We start from the raw sequence: 18,560 nt of genomic DNA, 5'->3' as shown, positions 1-18,560 counted from the left end.
ACCTGGGAAAATGCCTCTGAGCTGCTGAGTTATCGGGAGTAGCCTGGCAGGTGTTCACTTCCCAGCAGTATCTGGCACCTGCCTGGCTCTGTAACTAAATTCAGCAGTCTTCTCCAAACCTGCACTACAAGCCTAGGAAGGCCTGTTGCCCCACAAACTGTTCCTTATTTGGCAGAGGGCTATTTCTGATTGCACAGGATTTTTATACCGCTTTTAAAAATATTTGTTTTTTTCCAATAGCCTAGATATTATACATTTCTGACAGATTACTCTTGATTAGGACCGTCTCTACGTTTGTACAGTATAGTCTTAAACCCTGGTAACTTAAACGTATTGAAAAACATAAGGTAAGTTTGCAAACTGTTAAACTGTGAAAGTAAGCATATACTTTTTGAAATATTACATTGCACATATAAAACAAAATCTGAATTTTCCTTATGCTAGTTTAATTATTCTACACAGATTAAACTAGAGTCATAATAATGTTTACGGTATATAGGGCTTCAAAGTACATCTACATCTTCAAAGTACTCTACAGACTTATTATGATGATGTGTTTTAGCAGTCATATTATTTCTTTATTTCTCCACTTACAATTATACACCAACAAATTCCTGATCATTAGTAAACTACAAAAAAAAAAAAAAAAAAAAAAAAAAAAAAAAAAAAAAAAAAAAAAACACATACCTCACCATGGACACAAAAAAAACCTGAAACAAAAACCTAGAACTCCTGTTGCTAATCATGCAGCCTTCCTTCCCCAAAACAACTGCGCATATTCACATCATCTGCTTCAGGGTAGTTCGGCCTTTCTAATTTAGGTAAGATTCAAAACCAAAAAAAAAGGGAAAAGGGAGGGAAAAAGGGAAAAGGAGATAGATTGGGAGAACACCTAATAGTGGTCCCAGAACAATTTTAACCAGCCGAAGGTGCCATCCATTCCTTCCTTCCATTCTGCTTTCAGTACAAAGTAGGTTTTTCGATCCATTTTTTTAAACTGTATTATTCTAAGAGATTGTTTCATGCAAATGTTCAGGAAAATATATTTACACTTTAAGTGAACTCTAAAAAGGCAGATTCCAGCCATTAAGTTTATACACATAAAATGTGAATAATAATAATAATAATAGAAGCTTAGGTGCAGTACTGATTTCTATATGAATATATATATAAGTGCATATGTCTGTTAGGAAGAGGGACAGGTAAGCTAAAGGCATTTAATGCAGCACTGCAGGTATGATTTTGCACTCATAAATTAAAGGACTTCCCCTGTACAGCACTATCAAACACTAAATCATACAGCAAATACCCAAGTTCTATCTTGAAAACCTTTATAGCTGTAAATAAATTGAATGATGTAATTGGCTTCTATCTGTTCCAGGATGTCTTACAGTCAACGTAAACCAAGTAAAGGCAAAAAAGAATTACTTTTTCTCCTTATTCTTCCCTTTTTACAATTTTATTAACGATAGTGACATTCAGCTAAATGTTCTGAATACCAGCCAGTTGCTAACACAAGCAATTCTGAAAGACAGAGCAAAAACCAGATTGTATGCCTCTCCTCCAGCAAGACCAGTACGGAATTCACTCTGGAATCACAACTCTATTGAACAAACTGGATCCATATGAGACACTTCTCAGCTTGCTTGTCATGGGTATTCTGGAGGAAGGAACTGAAGGAAGGCATACATCAGCCTGTTTGGCCGTAAGATGAGAAATCTAATGGAGGTCATCAGAACATCCTAGCTCTGGAGTCCCCCCTCATTAATACTTAGGATGAAGAAGCCAACTGATACAGTTTTGGAAAACAGCTCTTAAGATACAGTCTCTCAACATCTATTCATAATGTGTAAGTTAAGTAGCTAACACCACCTGCAAAAGAATTCAAGCAGATAAAGTAGAGCCACAAATTTGATGTTCAGAGCACCATTACCACCAACAATTACTTTCTAACAGGAAACAGGATTTGATTTCACCCTTTGGTTGATCTCCCCTTACTGATCACATTATTAATTGCATGTGATAAGCTTTAATATATAAACTTTCTGAAAGCCAACAATATATTCTGCACCGTATCACAGAATAGTTGAGATTGGAGGGGACCTCTGGAGATCATCTAGTCCAACCTCCCTGCTCAAGCAGGGTCACCTAGAGCATGTTAGACAGGGTTGCATCCAGGTGGGTTTGGAATATCTCCAGAGAAGGAGTCTCCAGGAGTCTCTGGGCAACCTGCTCCAGAGCTCTGTCACTCTCACAGTGAAGCCGTTCTTCTCATATTCAGGTGGAACTTCCTGTGCTTCAGTTTGCGCTCATTGCCTCTTGTCCTGTCACTGGGCACTACTGAAAAGAGATCGGACCCATCCCCTTGACACCCTCCCTTCAGATACTTATACAAATTGCTAAGATACCGTCTCAGTCTTCTACAGGCTCAACAAGCCAAGCTTCCACAGATGTTCCTCATAATCCAGTCCTCTGACCATCTTTGTAGCCCCATGCTGGACTCTCTCCAGTAGCTCCATCTCTCTCTTGTACTGGGGAGCCCAGAACTGGATGTAGTTTGGAACACCTAAACTGTATTCCACAGGAAATCGCATGCTTCAGGGTTCTTGAACCACTGGAAAGAGTCCCACTGCTAAGGAAAATGCTGTCAGTACCAGCCAAAAGGCAGAGAGAATTGAAAAAGATCTGTTGTAAATGCTGCCTGACATATCACCAGCAGAGGAGAACCTCATATCTCTTCAACATGGCTGTGTCTCAATGAAGGAGCAATTTAGACAAAAACTGTCTGATGTCACGTTTGCATACACTGTATATCCAGAAAAAAACTAAGTGTGTCCCCATAATTGGCCAGGCACAGCTGTATCCAAATGGACAAATGCCACTTGGTTTATTTCATTAAATACTTCTCAGTGATTAAGTAAGTTTGTGGAACCTACACCTTAGCTAAAATGAAAATCCTGCGAAATACATACCTCATGATTTTCACAGTCTGAAGGAATGGATACGGAGTGGTCTTTAAAGCACAGAACACCTTCTAGAAATATGTTCTGTTATGCTAATTGTCTGTCTAGACAGACTACCTTCTTCCATCCTATGAGGGTATGCATGAGCGCATTTTTGATGCCATAAAAACTTGATAGAGAGAATTATGTATTTTAAATACACTCCCTAAAAAACAAAGTCACTTTTAGCACAAAAACCTGGCCATGATGTTGAAATGAGCCTGTCAGAGTTTAAAAGTCATGACTGATTCCCCTTATTGCTCGTTAGAACAACATTATCATAGGTGCTAAGACTACAATGCTAAAAAGATTTTCAAGTAAAGGTAAACATACCCGTCATGGGTCTGCGGACTCTATTTTCCCCTAGCTATAGGAAATAGCTTCTGCAAAAGCTTCCCTGAGAGGAAAGCTGTCAAGATGTCCATCTTCTACCCATATCAGGAAGTCTAGGCAAGGGTCACTAAAAATGTCAGGAAGAAGCTTTGAACAGGTGGAGAACTGTATATTGTATCTCATGGCTAGAAAAATGTATAGGTTTGGTGAAAAAAGTCAGTCTGCTTCTGGATACATGATAGGAGAGAAAGAGGGGGAAGAAGAGCTAGTACAGGTATTTCCAGTAGAACTTTAAAAAGACAGCATGAATGTGAGAAGATTCAGTTTCTTCAAAGTTGATCCTGATATATAGCAGCAAGAAGTATCTGCCTCTTTTTTGAGGAATACTATTAAGACAGCTCAGTGGAGCCAAGAAGTAGATGTTGACAGTCATGACCTCTCTTCTTCCGCCCTATGACCTAAAGGCCACTTAAAAAGAAAGTGAGTTCTAAGAGATGCAGGTGGCCTTGAATTATCATACATTTTATGCTGCTGTCAGAACAAAGCAAGTTGTGGTTGGGGTTCACAGGTTCTTGCCTTTTCATACAAGAGAGTCTTCTTAACATTTAGAGGAACTCCTTCTCAGAAGATAAGTGGAAAGCCACCACAATGGAGCTTGTTATATTTTCTCTTTTTAGATGCAGGCAAATGGACCACAATTCAGCTCTAGCAGTGAAGCAGGTGATGGCTGTGGTGCAAAGAACTGGAGTCTGACCTCAGACCTCAGACAGGTTGGTAACAAGCTGCTCATTTTAGCTTACTCAAGAACATAGTACTATAATGAACCACGTGAATGGTTCACCTCAGTCTCTTGTAGTTTGGCATCAGTGTAACACATGCTTCATGCAAAAAGATACATAGAACATTCTCTTTTTCAATATTCAATGGCAAACTTAAGATATTTAATACAAAGGACCAGAAACCTTGAGTCTACCATGTGCTACAGGCATACAGCAGAAGAGATCAGACAGGCATTATCCATATTCTATCACAAACACACACACACACACGAAAGCTAAACACGTTTCTTAATTCAAAGAATAATGAAAACAAATTATGTAAACAAATACAAGATTGTCACCTTTTATCCTTCTTTCTTTAAGTGACAAAGTTACTTTTTTGCAATGCCAACTTTTGGTTTTTTTGGACTGCTGGTGGTAGTTTGGGGACTCTGAGAATTTTTGGGAAACCAAGGGTTAAAGACATGTAAAACAGATTTTCTCACAGTTTAAAGACAGCAAAACAACACATTTAGGAAACCAGACAGCTAAAGGGTCAAAACATTACACTTCCAGGTCAGACTTCTGGTTGCAATTAAGTAAATTCCTCCAAACATTTCTAGCAAAATCATATTTCTTTTAGGCTTTATTTTAAATCCCTATTCTTTCTGGCTTATGCTCTAACCCAAACACTATTGCTCTCTTTAGTAACATTTAATACAGAGTACCTCGTTTCTTTCTCTTTTTCTTTTTCTTTTTTCTTTTTTTTTTTTTTTTTTAAGGGAGCCTGATATTTCATCTCAATATAAAAATCAAATCTTTAATTTTTTCTATATCATTTAATTTACAGTTGAAAAAGGCAGAAGTCATCAAACTGAAAACTAGTAAATTTAAAAATACGGCATAGTTTTTTGTTTCCTTTTAGAAAAGATATTTCCTTTTTCATCTACTTCCTTTTATTATTTGTATTTTCATAGTCATAGTTCTTTTTTACAGCTAAATCAAGGTATTCCTTCTCAGGCAGTTATACGAAAAACTCTTGACACTGAAGATGCTGACAATGCTCCTAATTTTGCAAACTTATATGCCTGTTAAAACATGCCAGTGAGCTAAATGACTTCTATCACTGCCCAACAAGACTACTTATGTGTACAAAAATAGAATTTAAGCCCCAGCAACACACAGATTTTCAGACTCAAGATTTCCAGACTTGCAGAAACCCCATATACATGGCCACCATTATCAGCAACATGCGCATGAATAGCAAGCTCAATATGAATGTAAAGATATCCAGTGCATGTGGTTTTTTTAATACATGAGTGATAGGCCTGTTATGTGTCTAATCAGCTTGATCTACCATGCATGTAAATAAGCGATAGAGGTGCTCATATATTCCCAAGCAGAAAAATTGGTATTCTAAAGGTGCATTCATATTACAGAGATATTTAACAACAACAACAAAAATTTAAGTAGATTCAGATACTATTTGCAATCACTTTACTTCAGTATAATGCAAGTATTACTGCCAAACTCCATTCACTAGAAGAGAAGCACAGCTGCACTTTAGCCATAAAATATTCCAGGTAACACTCTTTAGGTATCTAATATATACACATTTGATATGTAAAGATAAGATAGTTAAGAAAAGGAAAAGCATGTACATCGTACTGATCAAATAACTTCTCTCTGTGATTTTATATGCTCTAACACAAAGAATTTGAGCATCCACTAAAAGCCGGCCACAGGACCTATGAAATGCTCCTAGTGGAAATCCCATTTGCCATACTGATAAAGGAGGGAAGAATAAACTTGAAAATCAACTTTATTCTTCAGAAAATTCTATGTGAAACATGAGAGGATTAGCATTTAACAAACTGGATCAAAATACCTGTTGAAACACTGAGCACCGTAAAGACTAACTGCTACCCATTGTAACTGTTCTCAGTGCTTAAATAGGCCTAAAGAAGCTGAACATTGATATCCTAACCTCCAGCTTCCTGCTTTCAAGAGACTACAGAAGCTTTAAAAAACTACACGGTGCACAGAATAAAAAATACTTTCAAGTGTAACAGATGTTGCAAAGAAGAACCAGGCACTCAAATAAGAAACAGCAAGTGCTTAGCAGAGATTTTCAAATTCACTCCATGTGGATTCCAAAAATGTTCTCACTCACAAACAGGTGCTAAGGTCTCTTCCAAATGGTAGATATATATTCCCTAGTCTACATGCCAGTCACTTTGACAGTCTCAAATGAATATAAATCACACAAATTAGAAACTAAGAGAAGGGTTCATCTTGCCTAACTTGAGACATCTACATCAAGCTAGTGTCCTAAACTCCATTTTTAACTAATAGAGAAAAACAAACACTTCTATAACAAGACTTGCACCATCCCAAACTAGGATGAGATTAATTCTGTTCTGCATATTTTGTACAGATAAATTGACTATTAACTTCTAGTAAGCTTTGTTAAACTGGAACAGGAGACATGATTTCATTTTGTAAGTGTGCGGGGTTACTTGTACTGAATTTTTGCCTAATTACACAATGAACACTACAAGAATAAACTTTAAATTTGCATAAATAGGTGTGTGTCTGCAGCAGCTTAAGTACTAACAGCAAAATAACTCTGCAGAACCCAAGTAGATCTCCATAAAAACTTTATAGCTTACATATCTATATAAGATAATAGCTGTTATGTTTGTTTGTTTAAACACAGGTATTTTTGGTATACCTGCACCATACAGTAATTTTCATAATGTTTTTTCTTTTCATAAAATGAAAAAACTCATGTGGAAATGAGAAACAAAAGATGGAAATAGGACAGAAACAAGGGATCGAAATAGAATGATTATAAGGCAGATATTAATTAAAGGTCAGAGGTCAAGGCTGTATTCAAAACTATATTCAAATTCTTTCTTTTCACAAAAATACATCAAATCAAATGACACTTACTGTTTTAGACTAACTGATATTACTGTTCAATATTAACTATATAAAACACTTTATCATAGGGTATCTTTAAAATAAAAACTATTCTTTTCCTCTCCAAGACCTTCACATAGGAGCTGCAATTAAGGAAAAAGTAAAATAAAGATAAAACATTCAGCCCACCTGGTACTGCACCTGTAAATGTCCCATGTAAGGCAGAGACTGCTAAAGTGTCTGCATATATCAGTGTAATATCAGGAAAAAGAAGACAAATATAGACCCTTGAATCTAGACATTCCAAAACTTTCTCTGACAATCTTTGAAATACACCAATTTTCTCTGACAAACTTTTGAGTTTTCAGTTTACAGTGCAAGCTTTTGCTAGAAAGGTAAGATGGGAAGAACGTAAGAAAGGCCATACTGGGTCAGATCAAAGGTCCACACAGTTAAATGTTTTGCATTTGAAAGTCACTAGAAATGGATACAAGGGGGGAATAAAAACAAGCAGAAACATATGTGATAACTCCTCCATCTATTCTCAACTGGGGTCTTTCCTGAGCCAGTGGTGATTTCTGCATATTCTGTAACCTCACTGTTTCCATGTTCTTGTCCAATTCTGTGAACTCACAAACTTTTAGTATCCCCATCATCCCCTGGCGAATAGTTTCACAGGTCTGCTAACTACTTCGGTGTTTAGTAACTTGCTTTGATGCCACGTTGTTCTTGAATTGAAAGAGGACAACAGAGGAAATAATTTTGTAGACTTCTATTGTGTTTTTTTTAATTCATCTTTTTCCAGGCTGAAGAGTCCTAGTACACTGAGCCATTCTCTGTATAGAAGCATTTCCTCACCTTTAATCATCTGTGTTGCTCCTCTTTGAGCTTTTATCAATTACATTTTATTAGACTATAACAGAAAATTGCTAAAAAAAAAAAAAAAAAAAAAAGCAGAAGTATTTCTTGTTGTTGTCATCAAAAAACCTCTTTCCTGAAAAAGGAATAAAAATTTCAGATACATAGTTTTGACTTCCAAGAATAAAAATATTTTGGTGAAAAAAGATGTGCTCATTCTCTATTAGCTTGTTGTTAAAAAAAAAAAAAAAAAAAACAGAAACTGTTAAGTTCAAAATACTAATCAAAACACTTCAGAGAGCTTTCAGGCTCTGTTGAACCACAGGGATGAATGCAAGTTCAAGGTTCATTAAGACTTGGAGGATTGTGCTACAAATAGAATGAATCCATTGCTAAGAAGCTTCAATATAATCCTCTGAGAGACAGAAATCATAATGTGCAACTCCAAATATCAAAGTTCATTTAAAAGACTTCTGTCCTCCCTCAGCTTATCTGCTACACTTTGCTTTCACCTCCGTTGCGTCCATCAAATTTTTGTGGGGTTGCCCGTTATGATCAGTGAAATTATTCTATTTGGAAACAATTTTGTTTTCTATTTCACACTATTTCACAGCAGAGAAGTAAGAGGTAACAGCTGGAAGGGTGGGAATACTTTTTATCAGTTGCATCACTAGAAGACTGTAACATGAAACATATCTTACGAATGTTATACATTTTTTATTCTACAGTAATAGTGAAAACTCTTAAGACAAATTAGGGGAGTTTGAAAAGGATATGTTTTCTCAAAAGTCACCAAAACATTTTAATCAAAATGCAAGGCCAGAATAGTTGGAATATTTCCTACTGTGATTTATTTTATATTTTTTGGATGGCCACAGTAGCTAAACAAATAGTTCATAAGCAACAGAATAAATTAAACATTTTCTTATGAACTTGTACCTTATGCATTCCTTGATATTTTAAATAACTTAAAGATTTCCTTGAAATTTATTAAGATGTGAACCTTCACTGCAATTCTTTGTGAGATTGCACCATTCATAACAGTGCTTGCACTCTTTTCCAGTCTTTCATTTCAGTAATCTCATCTGAAGTTAACACCTGAGAATTCAATATCCTAGGCTTCTACCTGTTAATAAGTTCAGTTGCATTTGGAAAAAAAATAGTTGCAGGGGAATATGGATGGGCCAACAGACATACACAGAGAAAAAAGAATGATCACAATGAGTATGTCTATCTTAGAAAACTGGGTTAAAAGTATTTTTAAAAAGCCATACACAGTCCCAAGGAAAGCTGAAAAAAAAATCAACTTGGAAGTTCTCCGTGCCATATGACAGCATGCTTTCTATTGTCTTTGTAGAAGGAACTGTGTAACACAAAAATCTGAAATCAGAGTAAAAATGTTCCATCATCAAACCAAAAAAAACCCAGGAGTCTAAGGAAGGAATGAGAAAAAAATCTGAAGATGACTCGTAGGATAAATATCATTAACTTTCTTCCTCCCTCAAGAGGAGGAGTAAGAAGGTCACTTTACAAGATACCTTCTTCCTTCCTTTCATTTCTTCAGTGGGGATTTCTACTAGCCATACTTTATTTAAGGATCCTCTTCACTGTTTCCTCTCTAGTCATGTAAACTTTGCCTTCTTTCTTAATTTTCTATAGTTTTCCCTTTAACAATCCCCCATATTTAAAATCTCTGCCCAGTCTTCTTTATAGCTCTTGTTACTTAATTCTCTTTGCTCTTAATCAAGAACAGCCACCTTCTGTGGAACACGAAAAAATAGGCTTTGCTTTTATCCTGTCTTGGGTCTTTTCATATCTAGGCAAGCATTAAGTGCCTGACAACATCACTAAAAAACACATCTTACCGAGCAGTACAAGCAGCAAAAAGTGAAAATGTACGGTGTACAAATAAACACAAGTTGTAACCTTTAAGATTATATAATTGTAAAGTGAAGTAGTTAAGTACTGTTTTTAAATGAATAAGCAAAAATCACTAATATATGCCTTGTGTTATTGGTTGATTTTTACTCATTGAACTTCAAATAATGCTGTTGAAACATACATGATCAATGCTTTTCTTACATGGTTTTGTCCATGCAGACTGGATATAGGCAAAATTAAATCTTTGAACATCTATTACATTTTAATTTTCTCTTAAAAAAAATAAAACAAACCAAAATCAAACACATTTGGACATTAATTAAACGCAGGAAATGGAGAGTTTATACCAAAGCCTATGTCCAAAGATTAAATTAAAGCTTACTTTGGCAAATCATTCACACTGGCCATTTGGGAGGGGCAGGGAAATTGTTCAGACAGAAGGAAGAATAGGAAGAACTTGCTTGTCTTGGCTACTTTCACTCATTTTTCCATTCTTTCTTTCTTTCTTCTCCTATGTACAACACCCACAGATTTCCTAATGAGATGGTATGCGACCCACCACACACTGCTGTGTGGGTGTAACTTAAATGGAAAAAAAAAGTATATTAACAAGTATGAAGATATTTACCTTATGTGCCATAAAATTGGAAGGTGGTATTAAATAGTATTAATATTAAACATAATATTAAATAGGAATTGTGATATCTGCTAATTTTCTCTTCGAAATAGTTATGGTAGCCATTGTAACAGCCTCTCCTCTGTTTTGCAGATCTTGACAGCAAGACCAGACCTGATAATCAAAGTAAAGTAGCTTGGTTTTTATTTCTGAGGACAATCCTAACACAACATGCTTCAGTGTTAAAGGTTGATCTAAAATTTCTACTAATAATGGCCTAATAATTCTGATTCTAGTAACTTCTGAATACATCCTGCAATGTGAAGAACAAATAATTAAAAGCAACCTGAAAAGATGCAAGTTAAAAGAGAGGTGAAGCGCTGACCAGGGATACTTGACCTAGTAAATAGCCAGCTAAGAAAGCATCTTAAGGAAGCATTTTAATTCTCTCTGTAGATACACTTCTCCTTGCAACAGTGGGGATTTCACAGCAGTAAAACTCTAGACAGACTCAGCATAACTCTGAGTAAAAGAAACCACATTCAGTTTGAAGAGCTCAAAAACTTTCAGTAGCCTCCAAACGCAACAGTAGCTGCAGGCTTAAACATTCCAGGAGCAGCACCTGCAGAATGTACATGTATCCACATACAGAACTTGCACATTTCTTCATATACTGCAAAAGCTACACACTGACCAGCTATGTTGTGCTTCACCTCACCAACCTGCTGGTGGGGGAGAGAAAAAAAAAAAAAAAAAATCTTTGACCAACTGTGGTCCTAAAGAGGAAAATAAGTACAAGAGCTTTTGGAGTCATGTTTGAGCTGTAGCTGTTAAAGAGACTCAGACATGTGGCTCACCTAAAAGGGTCGGTTCCTTAGAGGCAGGTTCCAGCTGCTCTGGTGAACACCCACCTATTCTTTCTTTCTCAGGTAAGAGTAAACTTGAATCCAACCTGAACAAACTTGATTTTTAGACTTGAACAAAACACCCCTTTCTTTCAAACCGCAGCCCTGAGCAACAAGGGCTGAGAGAACAGAAAGAGCTGGATTTGAAATTTTGTTCAACACAAACATTTGTTATCACAGATTGTTTTCTTCCTTTATTTTTTACTGTTAATTAATGCCAGTGATACTAAAGTGGACAAAATTGATATAACAGTTATTCTGCTTCATCCGAAGTAAATATTCTGTAATCAAAAACAATCATACACATTACTGATGACCTCTTTCAATGCATATTACTTAAGTTTCTTTATTTTCAGGAAATAAGGAAAAAGGTCATGCAGAAGATCAGTTCACCAATCCTAAGACAGTGTACCAGTATTCTGAGTGAAAAGTTTGTGATATAAAGGAAAATATAAGACCTTAAAAATCTTAAGAACTCCTTCAAATTAGTGCTTCTGTCTGCATATATAAAATTTAGCTTGTCTGGCAGCTCTGTCTCACCAAATTATTGTTTTTGAAAACATACTTTTTATTCAAGCGGGAAATTTTATAAAACAGGTAATAGGAAAAAATGGTTTCTCAGTTAAAAAACAAATCAACAAACAAGAATCACCTTCACAGAATAAATTTTCTCCCACATTTCGTGATGTCCCTCTGCTTTTACTGTAAGAAAATTCTATTTATTTAGTCAGAACTAGAAAAGTACATGTTTTATAAATATTTATAATGTTTTAAAAGGATAAAATGAGGTTCCCACTTGCAGGGAAGAAAAAAAAGTTTGAAATTCTTTAAATGGCCCAAAGCACTTTTTGCTTATTTTATATTCTGTACTTGTTTGGAAAGAAAAAACAAACAAACAAACCACCCATGTCATGTCATAACAAACTAGCTCCCATTTATTCCTAACATATTTTCATACTTTTATAAAGTGTTCAATACTCTTGACTGCAATACTGAGCCAGCAATACAATATTTAATCTGTTCTCCTTACTAAAACTAATTCATGTTAATATTGATAATAGCGTTTAAAGTTACAAACCATCAAATGTAATCTTATAGCAATATACCTTTACAGTAACTCAGAACATTGAGAGGCAAAGAATTTGTTCAGAATTAAGATTTTTAGTATAATATAAATTCAAAAAAATTTATTAGTACACTGATGGCACACTGTAAGTATATAACTACTTTCATTGCAGAATTAATATTTTAGTAGATAAGCATTCCAACATATTTAAGGAAATGTAAGAAACACCTATTACTGCCCTTCTTTTCTGTGACAGGTTTACAATGCACTCTAAGCTGGTAATAATCCAAAGTCATTATTTCCTGAAAACTATTTGAAATTAAATTGATTTTATGCTGTAACACCAACAGATAATCCTATCTAGTATAGAGCCTACCACCCACACTTGGTGACCAGAACAGCTAGTGCAATAGTGTTACACAAAAATTGGCAAGCTATTTAGAGCCCCCAACCGATCTAGCCCCAAACACTAGAACGCAGGCTGTAGTAACCAGTATCTATGAGCTTAAAATAGGGATATATTCCTAAGTGCATCTTTGTCTCACCACTCTCTTTCTCTCTCTCTCTCTCTCTCTCTCACACACACACACCCATCCAACAGAACTGTTGTGATTCAATGTTCTTTCTACTGTTCCATTGTTTCTATTGTCCAAGTACGTCAATCCTGTTGCCAAACATGCAGAAACAGCCACAAAACAACAAATGCCATTTTTGATATCATAATAAAATATAAAGTGTGAACAGAATGTCCGAAGGAGAAGTAGTACTGTTTCTAACTAAAAAATGTTGATGTTTAAGTGGAAACCAGATCAAATAAACAAAACAGCAGGATTTCCATCAATTTTGGAAGATCCAAGATTATACCAATTATTCTTTTTAATTCTAATGAAAGACTCATATATGAAAAAATTTCTGTTCTTTTTTCAATAAACATATATAAAATTGAAACCAACTTAATATTTTCAATAATGTAGCTGAAATGATTTTACATATTATAAAACAGACACTTTGAGACTACTGGATTTCCTGATGTCCAATTTCTCATGACAAAAGTAAAAACCAACACTTTCTACAATACTTTGTTTTACAATAAATTATATAATTGTTTTTACCTGTTAGAAACAAAGGAGCAGATGCTGCATGTTCCATCGATTTCCATTGACCACGTCGTTTAGGAGCTTCCAAATAGTGTTTGACCCGTGAAGCTACCACATCTTCTAGCATCATGCAGAGCTCCTGAAAGAGTAACCATTTTCCTAGTTAGATCTGAATTTACACACATGCACATAGATGCACAACAAAAATCAGTATCAAATCACTCCCTTTAATATATAAAGAAAAACATACATGTAATCGAGTACTGAGGTACTGAACAGAGACCAGAAGCACATAATTTCAGAAAAGAATTGGAACAAGAGAAAAAGAAGGGGGAAAAAAATCAAATAATTTTTTTTTATATATTTTGCAAAACAAAGGAGGAAGCACATTATGATTCAACTAGGATACACTGTATGATGTGAAACACATTATTTATAGAAAGACTTTAATGTTAGAATTTTCACTGGAGAGAGGAAATAAGCTACGACATTACAATACTACTACTCATTGTTGAATAGCAAATTACCTAAATTCATTTGCATGCAACCAAAGTATGAAAGAAAGACAACATGCTAAAAATGTACCATAACATGAGAAATTTAAGCAGAATATAGGGAAAATACTCCCAGGAACTGTCAACACACTATTCCACTCCAATAATAAAATACAGCAAATATTCTGGTTCAATACAGTGCTACATTTTGGGGAAGGCTTGGAGATAGTCAGGTCACAGTAACCTAATCGCTCTTGCTCATTTTGATTTTTCTCCCCCAAACACAACCATTTATATCTTGCATACTTCCTTCAGCAAAGCACAAAGAAAATCATATACAATCCAGAGAGAAAAGCAGGCCTTTCAGCCAGAATTATCATTAAAAAAAAAAAAAAAAACTTAGAGTAAAAGCAAACATTTCTCTCTCCAATACTAGAACAAGTTTTCAGATTAATTCATATGCACATATTTTAGCCTTCTCCCTCAGTAATTCTCATTTTCCACTGTGCATTACTATGTGCTCACAGAAATGATACTTTGTGGAATACAAAGATATCATTTTACCTTTCCATAGTGTTTGGACAACAAAGTTATATTATTACTATCTAAAACAAAATAACTTGGCTTTAAACATACCTTTGATTAATCCAGAAAGTATGCAGAGCAACAAAATATTAATGTATTGCTCTAAATTAAAGCAATGCATATACGATGGTGAACCAGAAACAGTATTTTCTCCTCAGAGTTAGAAAAATAATTTCCTTTCAGCTTGAAGAATACACTTACAAAACATACGATCTACTTATTCTTCTGTTTAGCTCATTAAAGCGATCTCATTACACACTCCTTCAACAGGACTAGTATTCAAGTTACAATGAAAAGGTCTAGAAAGTAGTTGAAATTGTGCATTTGGTTCATTCTGCAACAATAAAGATTAGCATGCAACTCCTTACTTTACATGCAAAATATTTATTTTAACTGATATGCTTATGGAAATATTATTTAAATAGTCCTCCATAAAGTAGTATATAGACTTTATGAAATTATAAGCAAGACTGATTTTAAAGAGAATTGTCACTGCTTATTTCCCACTGCTAAAAAGAATGTATAACTGAGAGCTTACACACGCATAGGGAGAGACCATAACAATGACATGAACAGAAATCATAAAAAAAGAAACTTTTTCAAAGTACAAAGCAAAAGGTGTGACTTTATTATTTCAGGGGGAAAAAAAAGAGGTAGGACAGAGCAGCAAGGAGAATTAGAAGGGGCAGAAGGACAGAAAAAGACACAAAATGCCTCAAATCATTGATGTGCATCTAGCAACATTTCTTGACAATTCCAAGATGACTTTAGCTACACGTGACAGGAGTGTGCAAACTGTGCTCTTTCAAAGGCCCAACTACACAACGTGCACTGTACTTTCCTCACACAATCCTCACGCTTGCGGGCCCTCATTCAGTTCCCAGCCTGCTCTACACAATCCACACTCCAGCAGGAGCTGGAGCTCCAGCGGACCAGCCGGCACTGCTCCCTCCTTCCACCTGGGAATCCTATCACCAGCAGAGGCACGGCCGGGTAGCTCCATTACACTGCGATTCTTTTTCTGCTGTAGCGCTTCCACGTCGTTGTGGGCACATACCCACGTAACATCCTTCGAGAGGGCTCCATTTCCTAAAAAAAGCAGCTACTGAATTTCATCCAGTGTAAGCAGAGGATCAGAAGATACCAAGTTTGTGTTACAAGGGGTCTGAGAAGCATCTGCTATTCTCACTGTCAGACAGACAAGCAAAGAGAGCCATACCACCATTATAGAGAATTTGGAAAAGGCAAAACTGTTGAAAACTGCCTGAAATGAAAATTTAAAAGTTCTGAGTGTCTGAAAACACTTAAATTCAAAATTTTCTTCTCTGGTTAATAAAGCACAAATTAGATGAATCACATGCTATTAAATATTCTGCTTTCACTCTCTCAGAATATTAATCTTTTGTTTCTTTTAATTTTATTCAAATGTATTACTTGGAGAAATACTAGGATGCTCTGTAGTAACAAGTTAATTATGCCATTATTAGAAAACCTATCTGCTGAAAACTACCGTAACAGAGACTTGCGGGAAAGTCCACAGGCATTTGAAACATGTCTTGCATTCATTTTCAATAGGAAACTTCTCAAGTTCCCACAGAGACTGAAATGGGCTCCTCCCAATAACTCATCACAAGATCCTAGCAGAACTCGCACAGAATTTCATGAATGTTACATTCTTAATTTTGCCGATGTACTGATTTTACACGATTTCACCCTCTGTTAAGGCATTTAAACAAAAGATTTCACAATAAAGATTAGGAATCTCTTTCAATAAGAGATAAAGAATCTACTACTATACTTGATCATGCACACTCAGGAAAACATTTTCTTGCACTTACTCTCTAAATCATTCACATTTCTCAGAAAACAAAGCAACTAATAAAAAGGGTATTTCGCTGACAAGCTCGGTAGAAAAATGTATCTGTCAGAATTCATTTTTCACCACTCAGACTTAAGGTAATTTGCAAACACTCATGGGAGATATTTTTTTAAACTTAAAACATATTTAAGCCAGAAGAATCAAAACAGCAGGCACACACACGCATGTACACACACATAGAGTTTAACCATTAAAAGACAAATAGCAAGTGGTAATGTAGTGACCCAAAAACAGATAGCACATATTGTTGACTTATGGGTCCGACAAGAACTGTTCAGGGTATAGGTATAGGTGTAGGTATAACCACAATATTCTTATCATAACACTGAAAAATTCTGAGCACTTCTGTGCAATCCAACTTTTTCTCCCGCAGCCACATGCTTTTGAAGTAGAATTGATTTTTGTTATACCTCCTTTTCATGATCTGAAAACCAGCTGGTGTCTTTACTGGAGCCTTGAGGCAAAATATGAACATCCACCAGAACAGCAAAGTTCCCACACTGAAAAAAAAAAAAGGAAAAAGAAAAAAGAGTTCAATTGTAGCTGGTAGGAAGCACATATCTAGCAGACAAGAATGTAAACAATCAGGTAAATATACGCATCTGATTCATGGGTACAGCAAGCATAATGTAGAAGTTCATAAAAGACTTTTAAGTATGGAATTGCAAATCTACTGTCGTCTATGTGTTTAACAAAAAAATAACAGCACCAGACATATCTTGGATAGCTAAGTGAAAACTTAAAACAACAACAGCAAGCCCAAGTACTCAGAATTTTCTTCTGCTACGACACCTTAAAATCTGAGTTTCAAGCAAATTTTAATGTGTGAAAAATATGCTGTTCCTTCACCAAGCTCTTATCATTCCACTGTCTGAAAAATTAGTACTACATCAGTTATCTAGTTTGCATGTTAAAATTAGTAAGTCCTTAAAAGCTTAGCTTCTCTAGGACTTTTTTACCTCTCCAGATTTGCTAACTAAAGGAAAAGAAAGTTTGAAGAATTTGTGGTAACTACTTAATGCTCATTGGCATCTGTCATTCAGCCAATATCTTGAGTAGTTAAATAAAAATAAAATTAAACTATTAATAAACATCGTGTCCTAACAGTTGCTAGGATGATACAGGCTACAACTCAAGTCTCAACAACTGTTTCTGAAATTCCTTGATAGGCCTTAATTGAAGATACTGCAACACAAGAAATTTAATGATTTTCTTCTGTCAATATATCAGTCACTGCAACGAGATGTTAATATAAAGAACACTCACATCCTTTCAGTTTCACTGTGCACTAAACATTCCCGAACAAGAAAATACTTCTTTCCTCATATGCAGAGGATATGCATTACATATACATGACAAGCCTACACTCTTCCTTTTTTCTATCACATAGCACAAAACCTCACTAACAGAGCCTTTAACTAAACAATTTGTAAGGTAAGAGCCAATTTTACCATTTCGCTTTGGCTGCCTGTGCCATACCCGTGACGTAATAAATTCACTCTTTTAGAGGACTGGACAGGTACGGTCACGACAGCTGCCCACACAGAATGCCTCACCAGATGGAAACAATACCCTGTTTCCAGCCAAATCTCTACTGCACACGTAAATTCCAGCTCTTAGATTTGGCTTGCTTCAAACGCACGTTGCAGCGTACACTTCCTGTCCTAATCTCTCTCTGTATTTGCCCCTCACTGCCGAACACCTGCATGATCTAAGACAGAATTGCAATTGCAACAGATTATTTGTATAAATAATATAATATATAGTTATTTATAAATTTATAGTATAATCACACATCACCTAGAGTCTAAAAGATACATCTATATCTAATGCTTACGGTATAGCAGAACAGTCTTTAGGAGCTCTCTTTACTGAATGTTGAGTATAGACAAAGAACAACAGGATTTAGGCATGATTTTACTAGTCCTACCAACATATGCAGTAAATTATGCATTTCTAGGATTACTAACACTTAGATTAATACTTTGCATAATTAATGATGAACAGAAATATTTAAACAATGTAAATATAACTACAATAAAATTAATTATTAATATTTTATTGTGAAACTTTGGCAAGTGAGACAGGCATTGTGAAACCAATTTGAGACACTAAGTTACTTACAGGTATCACTCACTGAAAAAAAACAGAATGCTTTCAT

General features: G+C 35.4%; 1 protein-coding gene across 6 annotated transcripts in view; it reads right to left on the bottom strand.

Moving 5' to 3' along the window:
- Positions 1 to 18,560, bottom strand: part of SLX4IP (SLX4 interacting protein) — a 106,185-nt gene that overhangs the window by 52,193 nt on the left and 35,432 nt on the right. For all 6 annotated transcript variants that reach the window (XR_009957838.1, XR_009957837.1, XM_062571548.1 and 3 more), the window contains 2 exons: positions 16,810 to 16,899; positions 13,457 to 13,580 (listed from right to left, as the gene is read on the bottom strand). Coding sequence is in view for 4 of the 6 variants with exons in the window: in XM_062571548.1 (XP_062427532.1) it covers positions 13,457 to 13,580; positions 16,810 to 16,899 (214 nt within the window). In the remaining 2 variants the exon portion in view is untranslated. The remainder of the gene's footprint in view (positions 1 to 13,456; positions 13,581 to 16,809; positions 16,900 to 18,560) is intronic.

The sequence above is a fragment of the Rhea pennata genome, chromosome 3, assembly GCF_028389875.1.
Source record: "Rhea pennata isolate bPtePen1 chromosome 3, bPtePen1.pri, whole genome shotgun sequence".
NCBI lineage: Eukaryota > Metazoa > Chordata > Aves > Rheiformes > Rheidae > Rhea > Rhea pennata.
The sequence above is the reverse complement of the archived record's forward strand: the minus strand, read 5'-3'. Positions and strand labels throughout refer to the sequence as shown.